General features: G+C 38.9%; 1 protein-coding gene across 1 annotated transcript; it reads right to left on the bottom strand.

Moving 5' to 3' along the window:
- Positions 1-456: 456 nt before the first annotated feature.
- LOC132841731 (fatty acid-binding protein, intestinal-like) lies at positions 457-2,288 on the bottom strand. The gene is made up of 4 exons (XM_060864205.1): positions 2,130-2,288; positions 1,059-1,231; positions 785-892; positions 457-622 (listed from the first exon to the last, which is right to left on the bottom strand). Exons 1-4 carry the CDS (start codon positions 2,263-2,265, stop codon positions 572-574), a joined length of 468 nt encoding a protein of 155 aa, XP_060720188.1. The 5' UTR covers positions 2,266-2,288; the 3' UTR covers positions 457-571.
- Positions 2,289-15,000: the final 12,712 nt, after the last annotated feature.

Raw genomic sequence — 15,000 nt, forward strand, 5'->3', positions numbered from 1 at the left:
ATGTCTCTTGGATGGATAGTTTTTCTATAAATTGGGTCACGTAGAGTTAAAAAAAAATGTTTTTTACATGAAAATTTGTTATATTTATAAATACAGCTCAACCTTTTTGTATTTAAAATAAAACGTTAGTTTGACTTTAATTTGAGTGCCTCAATGTATTTGTTCCTTAATTCAAAATCAAGAAAGGAGAAAACAGTACGAGCTACAGAGCTCTCTCTTGTGGTTAAGAATGGTTATTGATTTTCCAAAAATGAATGGTATTCATTTTTCCCTAACTGAATAAATCTCATGAAGTTATTATAAAAATCTGCTGCTGATGATGATTATGATGATGTAATATAGGACTGTTATGTGTTTTAATCCTCAACAACAACAACAACAACAACAACAACAACAACAACAACAACAACAACAAGGAGACAGAGGAGAATAAGAATCAATCCTTGTAGAAAAAAATTAAGTAGAAACATCCGTACATTTATTCGATACATGACAAGCAACAGTGACAACAGTGACAGCTCCTTCTAAAATCTGTTCCAAAAAGGAGACGGAACTTCTGCGTGCTTTCTTTTTATGCCTTCTTAAAAATCCTCTTAGCGTCGACACCTTCATAGTTGTAGCACTGTGGATGACAAACAACAAATTTACAATTTTGTAATTCTCAGAATTTCCAATTTGAGAAACTTCAGGTTCACTATATGGACATGTGTAAATTTGGCAAGTGGAGGAAAAGCTTCAGGCTGCATTGACCCTTATTGTGTGTGTGTGTGTGTGTGTGTGTCACCTGTACAAGTTCCCCACCAACCACTGTCCGAGTGGTGGTCAGGATTTTGCCGTTGTCCTTCCTGGTGAATGTACCTTTTAGAGTCTCTCCTTCCATGACCCACGTGCCCTGAGGGACAACACACACGTATACAGTACGTACTGTATATATACACACACAAACTGTACTGTATATACACACACTACACACTACACAAAGGTGCAGTATGTGTGTTAGTTATAATCACTACAGGTTAGTGATTGTTCATTACTGATTTTGAGCTTTTGGTTCTCACAGTAAGCACAGTGCCGTCAGCCATGGAGTACTCAAACTGCACTCCGAGCGTGAACTCGATATCTTTGGTCCTGAACGTGCTCGACTCCTTAATGTTGAACTTGGGTTCGTTCTGCTCAATGATGAGCTTCATGTTGTCGTGTTCAGCCAGCTTTCTCTTCACCATGTTAATTTCTACACACACACACACACACTCTGTTGAACATTTTTTATTGCACATTCTTTCCAGTCATTTAAAAACTATTGAAAATTATACAAAAATTATACTAAATGGTGCTTATCGTGGTCTTGGTGTCTGTCAGTCATAGTGATGGAGGTGTGGTCTTGGTGTCTGTCAGTCATAGTGATGGAGGTGTGGTCTTGGTGTCTGTCAGTCATAGTGAAGGAGGTGTGGTCTTGGTGTCTGTCAGTCATATTGAAGGAGGTGTGGTCTTGGTGTCTGTCAGTCATATTGAAGGAGGTGTGGTCTTGGTGTCTGTCAGTCATGGTGAAGGAGGTGTGGTCTTTGTGTCTGTCAATCATAGTGATGGAGATGTGGTCTTGGTGTCTGTCAGTCATAGTGAAGGAGGTGTGGTCTTGGTGTCTGTCAGTCATAGTGAAGGAGGTGTGGTCTTGGTGTCTGTCAGTCATATTTAAGGAGGTGTGGTCTTGGTGTCTGTCAGTCATAGTGAAGGAGGTGTGGTCTTGGTGTCTGTCAGTCATATTTAAGGAGGTGTGGTCTTGGGGTCTGTCAGTCACAGTGATGGAGGCATAGTCTTGGTGTCTGTCAGTCAAATCAACGGAGGTGTGGTCTTGGTGTCTGTCAGTCATAGTGAAGAACGTGTGGCCTCAGAGTTTTTGCACCATAATGAATCATTTCATATTAATCAGCTCTAGATTTAAGAGTTTAGCTGTTTTGTATTAAATTTAATGTATTTCTCTTCTATTAGATGGTTGATAACATGTCAAGCTCAGATCCTCTCACAACATTTATAATGACATTAATTCCAAAATTCAGAAGAAATCCATTTTCATGACTATTATTATTTTAGCTCTTATTACATGATCTGTTATAAACTAATGCTTCACTCACCCATCTGTTCCAAAAACTTGTCATAGTTTTCATTACGGTCGATCTTCCATGTGCCGTTGAATGCCATGTTAGGAACACAGAGAGGGAGAGAGAGAGTGCAGAGAGAGAGAGAGAGTAAGGAAGGTGAATCTGTCATTGTGTCTCTGTGCTTTTATAGACAAACTTTATCTCTGTCTATTATCCAGCTGATGATGTGGTCACTTTAGCTTACAGGTCAAAGTCAGTTTAATCATTATAATAAAACCATAGAGATAATGCTTGCTCTGATATATATTATTGCTCTGTAATGGCAACAAAAAATACTCTTATTGTAGTGAATATGAGATAACAGGGTTGGCAGGATGGCAGTGACAGAGAGACACAGTATTGTTAAGTCATTAGTATGACTCTCAGTGTTATGTGAATAATATGTGTTGTGGAAATCCAGTACAAATACATTCACAATTTAGTTATTATAGGAAAAAAACATTGTAGGTTCTGTTCCAGTTCTCTAGTCTAACGATGAATTTTATATCAAACTTCCTTATCTGGATTTAAAATAATTTGTATGTTAACGCAACCTTTGGCTGACTGAAGCAACTTGACTTATGGTTTCGTAATATTTACAAACTTGCAGACGTCATGTTGTGTATAGTCTGATGACAGAAGAAAATGTCTTTCTATAAGTCTAAGGTTCACATGTGGAGGATCAAAGCCCCCTAGCTCTCACATCATGAGGTGATAAGGGGTCGAATTTTGCCGAATCGTCTCGGCTTCACCTAACACCTGTCGTTTGTGATAAAACAAACAACACTCTGAAATGACACTTAATAAAATTAAAATCAAGTCTTTACCAGAGCAAACGAACAAACAAACAAACAAAGCAACAAAGTACATCATAGTAGAAGGACCCAGTGGCAGCGTGAAACCTGTAGAAACAATCATCAATATACTGTCAAAGAAATCTAACTTTGCTACCTGAATAATGGATTATTAGTGAACATTGTGAAGTTTATCAGATATTCAATTGACCATTTGGCATCATTTCACTTGGACTTTAAAAGAAAGAACAATGTTTACTGGTTATATCTCACTACATCTTTATGAGTAACAATAAAACACACACACACACACACACACACACACACACACACACACACACACACACATATATGATCATGAACAGTAAAACTCTGACTGGTTTTTTATTTAATATATATTATTTAATACATTATACATTATATACATTATTTACATGAATTAATTATTATTAGTTAAAACATTAATTAAACAATATTATTAAATACATTACTTAATATATAAATTAGTTTTTCAGCATTTATGACATTTATGTCTTTATTTAGGGGCCCTCATTACACCCGTTGCTTAGACTCTACTTGTGTCTTTATGCTAATATACAGCTGTAACATTGCTGTAAGTTATGGAACAATATTATGAACATTGAGTAACTGTGCTTGTAATCCTCTTTAAAACTAAACTGATGATCTGTGGGATGAAAGTGTATGAGTGTACGAGTGTCCTCCTTTTATCGGTTAAGCCCCAGAAGATTAAAAAAAAAACGTGATAGCACAACAAATGGGACGTCTTGAGTTATGAACACTAACATACAACTGCATGAGTTATAATAAAGCTAATGACTTACACTCATTAGGTGCATGTGTGTGTGTGTGTGTGTGTGTGTGTGTGTGTGTGTGTGTGTGTGTGTGTGTGTGTGTGTGTGTGTGTGTCTGAGTCTGAGAGAGAGAGAGAGCTTCATTATAATCCTGGTCCAATTCCTGGCAATTTCTTCAAGTTCTGTCATTAGACAGTTCAGGAATAAAAATCATAATAAATCAAAATAAATACAAACATGCCAAATAATAAATAGCTGGATTATGTTCACAAAATAAGGCTCATGTGATCAAGTGTTTATGACAGGTTTTATGTGTACTTTATTTACACAGGAAGATGAACAGTTATATATGATCTGTTATATATCAAAGTCATTATTCAGTTGTTATCGTGGACAGGTCACTATGGGAAATGACTGGGGTTAATTCCAGCTCAAATATTAATATGTCAATAATAACCTTTATAAGTATAATCTTAAGCATCAGTGTCTTTATAAATGCCTAATATATAGATAGAGATGCTCGTAAAGAAGGCTGTGCAGTGATCATAAAAGAGTTGATCATATTTTATTTACAAAATAAATGGTAAGGTCTCTGTTTGTGACAATGTCTGTACAGTATGAAATAAAAATCAAATAAATAGGCTATAAATCCAACATAATTAATGTTTATTAACACTGAGCTCTTATCAAACCTTAAATATATCTTTCAAATTTGGTTCCTTAAGAGTTTGTACGGAACGCAGTACATTCTTGTTCTCCTTAATAAATCACTGTGTTCTAGAATCTCTAAAGAATTTTACAGATTCATCAGAATAACAGAACATTACCAAGAAGATTTTTACTGAAAAATACAACAAACACAAATATGACCTGCTACAAGTACAACGGAAGGGATTGCGACATCATCTTAGCGGTCGAAGGCACTCATTTCCAGGCTCACAGATTAGTGCTGCTGGAATTGAGCCCTTATTTCAGGTGAGGCTTAAAAATCACAGCAGAGAACAGTTTCATTGCTTCAGTTGTAGACATGACAGAAAATTCAATAAAATATCATCAGTATTCTGCATTTTATGCTAAATTGTATTAATTCTGGTTTAAATATGTTTGCGTGTTTTCTTATTGCTGTTATTGAGCTTAAATGCCTTTAGACTTATGTCAGCACTCTTCCCAAACATCCAGGTTGGTGGCCATCTTGGATTTTCACTTCCACGGCGGTGGCCATTTTAGGTGTTAGACACTGGACCTTCACTTTCCTTTGTGATAATATATACATATAGAGTATGTTTTTTTAAACTTGTGTTTTTTGTCTTCTTGATATATCAGCGCCCTGTTCACAAGGTGGAGCAGCCCAAACCAGATCATATACACCATCCCTGGCGTGGCTCCATACATAATGGACTACATCATCCAGTACGCTTACACAAAGCGGATCAGAATCACACGAAAAAATGTGAAGGATCTGTTGATGGCAGCCGATTATCTGTTAGTGAATGACGTCGTTCGACTCTGCTGCAAGTTTCTGGAGAAGCAGCTCTGCCCACATAACTGCCTTGATATATGGAGATTTGCCCGTATATACTCCTGGCACAAGCTGTGTGTTAAAGCAGCTATAATGGCAAAGATGAACCTGCCATGCCGGATTGCTTATTCTGTACCCAGATTGAATTTATGGCCACACTCCTCATTGGACAGTGTGGGTGTCTGTTCTATAAGAAGGTGTCAAAACTGCTACACGTGGCTTAACCGAGAGGAACAGTAACCAAGCCTGGAATGCCACCAGACCATGCAAACACACAAATACACACAAAAACACTAACACACACACCATTTTCTTTCTGCTTCCTTTTCTTTTTTACTGTAAAAGGTTGTGGTGATATTTGGTGCAACTTCTGGGTTTTCAGAGACAAAAGAGCTGATGTGACACCTGATCCATGCTTTCTGTCATTTCTCTCTCTCTCTCTCTCTCTCTCACTCTCACACACACACACACACACACACACACACACACACACACACACACACAAATTTCCATCACAAGTCCGACAATACACAAAATGTTTACTAATTGTTAATTAGTACACATAATCAATCAAAAACCTGAGTAAATTCATAAAGCTAAGCTTGATCACGGACAATCTCACATCAGCATATCATTCTCTTTTGCGGGGTTTCACTGAACACAACATAAAATACATGATACATGCTCAGGGGATAGAACCTGATCACATAAAATACAAATAAAAGTGTCAATCTGATTATGACCTCTTTACAATTCACATGCGGTCTCTACTGTCTTTCTTTACGTCTGTCTAGTTGTAAGTCGGTCTGAGTAGGTCAATCAGAGAACACATGTCCAAATGGAGAAGTCCAGTCTCTGTCCGTGTCGTCTAGTTTCACGAGTTTTTTGGTTGTTAGATTAGACATTATAATGTTTTGCACACATTTGTTTTCGTTACCCATGTACACCATGGATAAGATGGTGTACCATCATCTGTACTGGACCATCATCTGTCTGCCTGGAGGTTGGACTACCTCATAGATGGACCACAGTATGTGAGTACTCGTGACTGTGAGTCCGACATGGTTGTCTGCAACACTGGAGACCCGCAGGGAACGGTTCCGGCCCCGTTCCTCTTCACCGTCTACACTGCAGACTTCATGTTCAGTTCAGCAACCTGTCACCTACAGAAGTTCTCTGATGACTCTGCCATAGTCGGTCTGATCACAGATGATGATGACAGGGAGTACAGAGGACTGATCCAGAACTTTGTGGACTGGTGCCAACAGAGCTGCCTCCAGGTAAATGCGGGGGAAAACCAAAGAACTGGTGGTGGATTTCCGTAGGCATAAACAAACTTCATTACCCCCAGTGAACGTTCAGGGAAAGGACATTGTGAGAGTGGACTCTTACAAATACCTGGGTGTTCATCTGAACAGGACACTGGACTGGACAGACAATACTGAGGCAATCAATAGGAAAGGGCAGAGCAGACTCTTTCTGCTGAGGAGACTAAGGTCTTTTGGAGTGCAAGGAGAGCTACCAAAGACCTTTTTTGACTCTGTGGTGGCCTCAGCCATATTCTATGGTGCAGCGGCATCTCTACTGCAGAAAGGAAGAGACTGGACAAGCTGATCAGGAAGGCATGCTCAGTCTTGGGATTTCCTCTGGACACTGTACAGGAGTTGGGAGAAAGGAGGATGGTAGCAAAACTATCATCATTGCTAGAGAACGACTTTCACCCCCTGTATGAAACGGTTTGATCTCTGAGCAGCTCCTTCAGTGACAGACTGTTACATCCTAAGTGTCTGAAGGAGCGATACAGACGCTCTTTTCTCCCTGCTGCTATTAGACTGTACAATCAAAGCTGCTCCCAGTGAACCAGTCACCATAATACACACTGTTATTACTGATCAACTGTAATAATAACAATAAGAAAGTATTTTAAACATGTGCAATAACAGAATCTTGCAGAATAATGCAAAATTACTTGTGTGCAATATGTCTGCTCATGTAACTACTACTTGTGGTCTCTTTTTATACATTTTGTTGTTTATATACTGTATATTATATTATATTATATTATAGTAGTCTCTATTCTTTTATATATTTGCAGTTTTTTCTCTTTGCTGCTGTAACAAAGAAACTTCCCCATTGTGGGACGAATAAAGGTATATCTTATCTTATCTTATCTTATCTTATCTTATCTTATCTTATAGTTACAGTGCAGTGATCGTGTTCATGGCTGATCATATTTTATTTACAAAATAAATGGTAAGGTCTCTGTTTGTGACAATGTCTGTACAGTATGAAATAAAAATCAAATAAATAGGCTAGAAATCCAACATAATTAATGTTTATTAACACTGAGCTCTTATCAAACCTTAAATGTATAATTCAAATTTGGTTCCTTAAGAATTTATACGGAATGCAGTACATTCTTGTTCTTAATAAATCACTGTGTTCTAGAATCTCTAAAGAATTTTACAGATTCATCAGAATAACAGAACATTACCAAGAAGATTTTTACTGAAAAATACAAAAAAACACAAATATGAAATACTACAAACGCAACGGACGGGATTGCGACATCATCATATCGGTCGAAGGCACTCATTTCCAGGCTCACAGATTAGTGCTGATGGAATTGAGCCCTTATTTCAGGTGAGGCTTAAAAATCACAGCAGAGAAACATCTCCGAGGTGTGGTGTGAGGTTAAAAAGTATACGAATGAACCGTGAGTGAACAGTTTCATAGTTTTAGTTGTAGACATGACAGAAAATGAAATAAAAATCATCAGTATGCTGCATTTTATGCTAAATTGTATTAATTCTGGTTTTCCTATGTTTACTTACCCATAATAGTGTTTTCTTATCGCTGATATTGAGCTTAAATTTCTTTACACTATATGTCAGCACTCTTCCCACACTTCCTGGTTTACTATGCTACTTCTATTTCGGTGACCATCTTGGATTTTCACTTCCAGGGTGGCAGCTATTTTAGGTGTTTCACATGGTTCCTTGAGAGATGGTCTTCTCAGTTTGGCCTGTGCACTGTGATTTCATCCCACCTTGTTCCTGTTCTGCCCTTCCTGGTTTGACTCTGTTCTGGTTTCTCTTTTTTTTCCTTCCCTGTATTACCCTGCCTGCCTGTGTACTGGATTATTGGACTGTTTTTCACTGTGTTTTTGCCCGCCCTGTATTCTTTGCCTGCCTGTGTACCGGATTACAGACTGGTCATTACGCTGTGTTTGCCTGCCTTGCCTGATTATTTTTATTTTTTATTTTCTCTGAATTCTGAACTTTTTAATTTTTTTAACTGCAATAATGTGGAACTTCAATTTAGCCAAATCCCAGTTCACTCTGATGCACACTCCGAATAGTGTAATGTTGTAAAATGGCGCCCCAACGAAAGCCAAAAGGCAACTGATGGACCTGAAAGCCTAAACTTTCCTTTGTGATAATATATACATATAGAGCATGTTTTTTTAAACTTGTGTTTTTTTTGTCTTCTTGATATTTCAGCGCCCTGTTCACAAGGTGGAGCAGCCCAAACCAGATCATATACACCATCCCTGGTGTGGCTCCACACATAATGGACTACATCATCCAGTACGCTTACACAAAGTGGGTCAGAATCACACGAAAAAATGTGAAGGATCTGGCGGTGGCAGCCGATTATCTGTTAGTGAATGACGTCGTTCGACTCTGCTGCAAGTTTCTGGAGAAGCAGCTCTCCCCAGTGAACTGCATTGAAATACGGAGGTTTGCCCGTACGTACCGCTGGTCCTTGCTGTTTGATAAAGCATCTGTACTGGCGGAGAAAAGTTTCCCGAACTGCATTGATGCTTTTGTACACAGAGAATATTTCCAGACACATACCACCTTGGCTGGTGTGGCTTACCGTACTAGAGGAAGATGTCAAAAACCGTACACACGGCCTCACTGTGAGAAATAGTAACCAAGCCTGGAACTCCACCAGACCATGCACACATACACAAATACACACACAAAAACACTAACACACACACATTTTTCTTTCTGCTTCCTTTTCTTTTTTACTGTAAAAGGTTGTGGTGATATTTGGTGCAACTTTGGAGTTTTTAGAGACAAAGTGCTGATGTGACACCTGATCCATGCTTTTTGTCATTTCTCTCTCTCACACACACACACATATGCACGCACGCACGCACGCACGCACACACACACAAAATTTCCATCACAAGTCCATCCTTTTGTCCTTGGGACAATGCACAAAATGTTTACTAATTGTTAATTAGTACACATAATCAATCAAAAACATGAGTACATTCATAAAGCTAAGCTTGATCGCGGACAATCTCACATCAGCATATCATTCTCTTTTGCAGGGTTTCACTGAACACAACATAAAATACATGATACATGCTCAGGGGATAGAACCTGATCACATAAAATACAAATAAAAGTGTCAATCTGATTATGACTTTTTTACAATTCACATGCGGTCTCTACTGTCTTTCTTTACGTCTGTCTAGTTGTAAGTCGGTCTGAGTAGGTCAATCAGAGAACACATGTCCAAATGGAGGAGTCCAGTCTCTGTCCATGCCAAACACAGTAGGATAAATACTGCACTTATCATTGATATACTGTATAGCGAGTCCATTGTCCGAACAGTGTATAACACAGTCCCCAACTATAGTCTCTGTGTTCATCCTGTGGGTGAATCTTTCTTTTGTACATGGCTCAGAATAAGGATGTCTGCCAAATGACATAAATGTTTATGTAAATACACACACATAGCATGATTCATTTATAGTCTTTCTGGCAGTATAGTTAGCAAATGGCCAGTATCTATTTTTCACAAAAATGTCTATTATAGGGTCACTCATAGACTTCTTGAGTCTTCTGTGCATTGGATCTTCCATCCATCCATCCATCCATCCATCCATCTTCTGCCGCTTATCCGGGGCCGGGTCGCGGGGGCAGCACTCTAAGCAGGGACGCCCAGACTTCCCTCTCCCCAGACACTTCCTCTGGGCGCTCCCTTAGAGATAGGATGAGGAGCTCGGTCACTCTGGAGGACTCTCGATGTGGAGGAGCAGCGGCTCTACTCTGAGCTCCTCCCTCATCTCTAAGGGAGCGCCCGGCCACCCTACGGAGGGAACTCCTTTCGGCCGTCTGTATCCGGCATCTTGTCCTTTCAGTCATGACCCAGAGCTCATGACCATAGGTGAGGGTAGAAACGTAGATCGACTGGTAAATAGAGAGCTTCGCCTTGCAGCTCAGCTCTTTCTTCACCACAACAGACCGGCATATCGACCGCATCACTGCAGAGGATACACCGATCGGCCTGTCGATCTCCCACTCCGTCCTTCCCTCACTCGTAAACAAGACCCAGAGCCGATCCCTGGTACCCTAAGCAAAATTCTGCTAAGGGGCCCTCCTACCTGACCCCTTGAGCCATGTAAACCATTTGCCACACATTCACACATGACACCCCACTGCTGCCACTACAAACCTCCCTCCTTTTAAAAAAGTTTGCTCCATCTCTCGGTCAATGAGTAAAACAATACAGAATTGAATGAGGTATAAACAAAGCTTTATTGAATGGAATATTTTAAATAGAATTCTGAGTTGAATATTAGCAATTGAATTTAAAGTGAATATTAACATTATCTTAAATAATCAGAAAATAATAAAATATAACAAAATAATATATATATATATATATATATATATATATATGTATGTATATATATATATATATATATATATATATATATATATATATATATATATATATATATATATATATATATATATACATATAAATAAATAGAACACAGCTTTGGATTTTGGGATTAACTTTGGTTCCCTCTACAGTCTGGGCATTTTCAGCATGTTTGACACCAGTCTATTTGGACTGTCTGGAACAACAAACTGAAACTTGATTGAGAGACTATAAACATTGTCATTAGGAGTGCTATCACGCTACTTTTTGTATTGGTCCCCACACAGATGTTGCTGCTGGAAAGCGCGCGTGTCATTTCGTGCACGATTGCACGCGCATATGAACGCATGTTCACACCCGGCGTGGTTATCGAGCTTCCGTTTATAAACACCGTTGCCCTTGGGCGTTTATTCACACGAATGTTCACACAATAAATTGTTGTGTGACAGACAGGCCAAGAGATGCACTGGCAGCACTGCACAGCTAATTTAGCTAGTCAGATAGAGACTAGAGACAGAATCACAACAACTTTATTGTTATTTGCTCTTGCTGACATCAAACCTGAAGAGAACACAAGTTTACCTGATTGCTGTTCTCGCATTTCACTCTCATTTTGTTTCTTTTTTCTCTTTTCATGGCCAGATGGATAGCTCCGCTTCATATTGTCATCTATACAGTAAACATTAACACGCGCTGTAAAATGAGGCGGGGGAGGTGGGGCCTTGCGTAATTTGCGGGGCCCTACGCAACTTGCGTAGTGAGAATATAGGGCCGATCGGCTCTGACAAGACCCCAAGATACTTAAACTCCTCCACTTGAGGCAGGAGCTCTCCACCCACCTGAAGGGGACAAGCCACTGAGGGGGACAAGGACTTGGAGGTGCTGATTCTCATCCCCGCTGCTTCACACTCGGCTGCAAACCGTCCCAGTGCACACTGAAGGTCCTGATTTGATGAAGCCAACAGGACAACATCATCTGCAAAACGCAGAGACGAAATCCTGTGTCCCCAAACCGGACTCCCTCCGGCCCCCGACTGCGCCTAGAAATCCTGTCCATATAAATAATGAACAGTACCGGTGACAAAGGGCAGCCCTGCTGGAGTCCAACATGCACCCGGAACAAGTCTGACTTATAGGGACCGGACAGCCCTTAGCAGAGGGCCCCAGACCCCATACTCCCAGAGCACCTCCCAGAGGTCGCCACGAGGGACACAGTCGAATGCCTTCTCCAGATCCACAAAGCACATGTGGAGTGGTTGGGCAAACTCCCATGAACCCTCCAGCAACCTGGCAAGGGTATAGAGATGGTCCAGTGTTCCAGTGGTCCAGTGCATTGATCTCTTCAAGGCAAAATAATAACAGGATTATAAAGTAAAACAGTATGTTGGCTTTTTCAAGCCAACACAATTAATGTTTATTAACACTGAGCTCTTATCAAACCTTAAAGAATCTTTCAAATTTGGTTCCTTAATTTATACGGAACGCAGTACATTCTTGTTCTCCTTAATACATCAATGTGTTCTAGAATTTCTAAAGAATTTTACAGATTCATCAGAATAACAGAACATTACCAAGAAGATTTTTACTGAAAAATACAACAAACACAAATATGAAATACTACAAACGCAAGGGACGGGATTGGGACATCATCATATCGGTCGAAGGCACTCATTTCCAGGCTCACAGATTAGTGCTGATGGAATTGAGCCCTTATTTCAGGTGAGGCTTAAAAATCACAGCAGAGAAACATCTCAGAGGTGTGGTGTGAGGTTAAAAAGTATACGAATGAACCGTGAGTGAACAGTTTCATTGTTTCAGTTGTAGACATGACAGAAAATTAAATTAAATATCATCATGAAAAAAGTATCATCATCAATAAAATATAATTTTATGCTTGTATTAATTCTGGTTTGCCAATGTTTACCAGAGATGGTAAGTCAGACTTAAATCGCAAATTTGAGACTTGCGACTTGCTTGTCAAATATTAAAAAAAGACTCGACTTGACTTTGACTTGACATTCATGACTTGAGACTTACTTGTGACTTGCACATGTGTGACTTACTCCCACCTCTGATGTTTACTTACCCATAATAATATTTTCTTATCGCTGATATTGAGCTTACATTTCTTTACAGGAAAATATCAGGAGAATATATTTCTTTAATTATCTTATTCAACTCCCTGGACTGGTCAGTGGACACAGACTTGTCACTTTTGTTTGCCACTCTCTGAATTCTGAACTTTTTAATTTTTTTAACTGCAATAATGTGGAACTTCAATTTAGCCAAATCCCAGTTCACTCTGATGCACACTCCGAATGGTGTAATATTGTAAAATGGTGCCACAATGAAAAACCAAAAGGCAACTGATGGACCTGAAAGCCTAAATTTCCTTTGTGATAATATATACATATAGAGTATGTTTTTTTTTTAAACTTGTGGTTTTTGTCTTCTTGATATATCAGCGCTCTGTTGTCAAGGTGGAGCAGCCCAAACCAGATCATATACACCATCCCTGGCGTGGCTCCATACATAATGGACTACATCCTCCAGTACGCTTACACAAAGCGGATCAGAATCACGCAAAGAAACGTGAAGGATCTGGCGGCGGCAGCCGATTATCTGTTGGTGAGTGACGTTGTTCGACTCTGCTGCAAGTTTCTGGAGAAGAAGCTCCGCCCACATAACTGCCTTGATATATTGAGTTTTGCCTATATATACTCCTGGCACAAGCTGTGTGTTAAAGCAGCTATAATAGCAGCGATTTTCCTGCCATATGACTATGCTATTTCTGTACCCAAATCAAATTTCCGGCCACACTCCTCCTTGGACGGTGTGGGTGTCTGCACTAGAAGAAGGTCTCAAAATCCATACACACGGCCTGACAGAGAGGAACAGTAACCAAGCCTGGAACTCTGCCTCAGACCATGCAGACACACACACACACACACACACACACACACAAATACATACAAAAACACTAACACACACTTTTTTTTTATTTCTGTTTCCTTTTTATTTTTTACTGTAAAAGGTTGTGACACCTGATCCATGCTTTCTGTCATTTCTCTCTCTCTCACTCTTTCTCTCTCTCTCTCCATTTGAGTAATCTATAAATAAATCTTCAGTTTTATTTCACTTTACCTGCAATGTGCACTTATTAAAGCGTATTAAATAGAGGTGAGCGCATGTGATCATGAAGTTGAGAAGATCATGAAGTATTAACTGTACATTTCCTCCTAAGTAGATTTATGCTGGTAATCTCAAAATTAATGATCAATACTGTTTATCATTTCAGGTAGGCTTTAAACTGGTAGCTGTGAATTTTATATGGTGGTTAAAACATTTAAACCAGTTAAATATCGAATATATTTATATATTTAGAAATTCAGAAACTTGAATTGCGTTTATTAGAGTTTCAACCTTTCTTATTATTTTCAGGAGCTGATTTGTGTGTATAATTGAATAAGACTTATTTTGAGATTATAGTCCTGATGATTCAGTTTGCTCTTGTTTATGTATTATGACCATTTTAATTTAATTAAATATCAGTGGTGGAAATCACAATCACCCAATATTACAGTTGTTGCAGTTCAAATTAATTGATAAAATTGTGGTTGCCTGTGAGTAAATTCACCACTAGGGGGAATTGTTGCATATAGAGAGCCACTGAAATCGAATCTTGATTTTAAACTGGCTAAAAATACCATTTACTTGTTAAATAATGTGGAAATACTTAAAATCTTTTCAATTTTTAAGTTATAAAATGAAAGTTATATAAGACTTATTTTTATTACCCTGCGTTACCTTTTTTCTAATTCTCAACTAACTGGTCAAATTTATTAAATCACTATCCTATTAAGAGAAGGAAAAAAGAAAAAAAATTGAAAGAGGTCAAAACTGTGTGTGTGTGTGTGTGTGTGTGTGTGTGAATAATGAACCTGGATGTTTATTTTAACTACGCTGTCAGTGCATTTAGGATTTTATGCTTGGCTAAATGTACATCCTCACACACACACACACACACACACACACACACACACACACAC

The sequence above is a fragment of the Tachysurus vachellii genome, chromosome 2 (assembly GCF_030014155.1).
Source record: "Tachysurus vachellii isolate PV-2020 chromosome 2, HZAU_Pvac_v1, whole genome shotgun sequence".
NCBI lineage: Eukaryota > Metazoa > Chordata > Actinopteri > Siluriformes > Bagridae > Tachysurus > Tachysurus vachellii.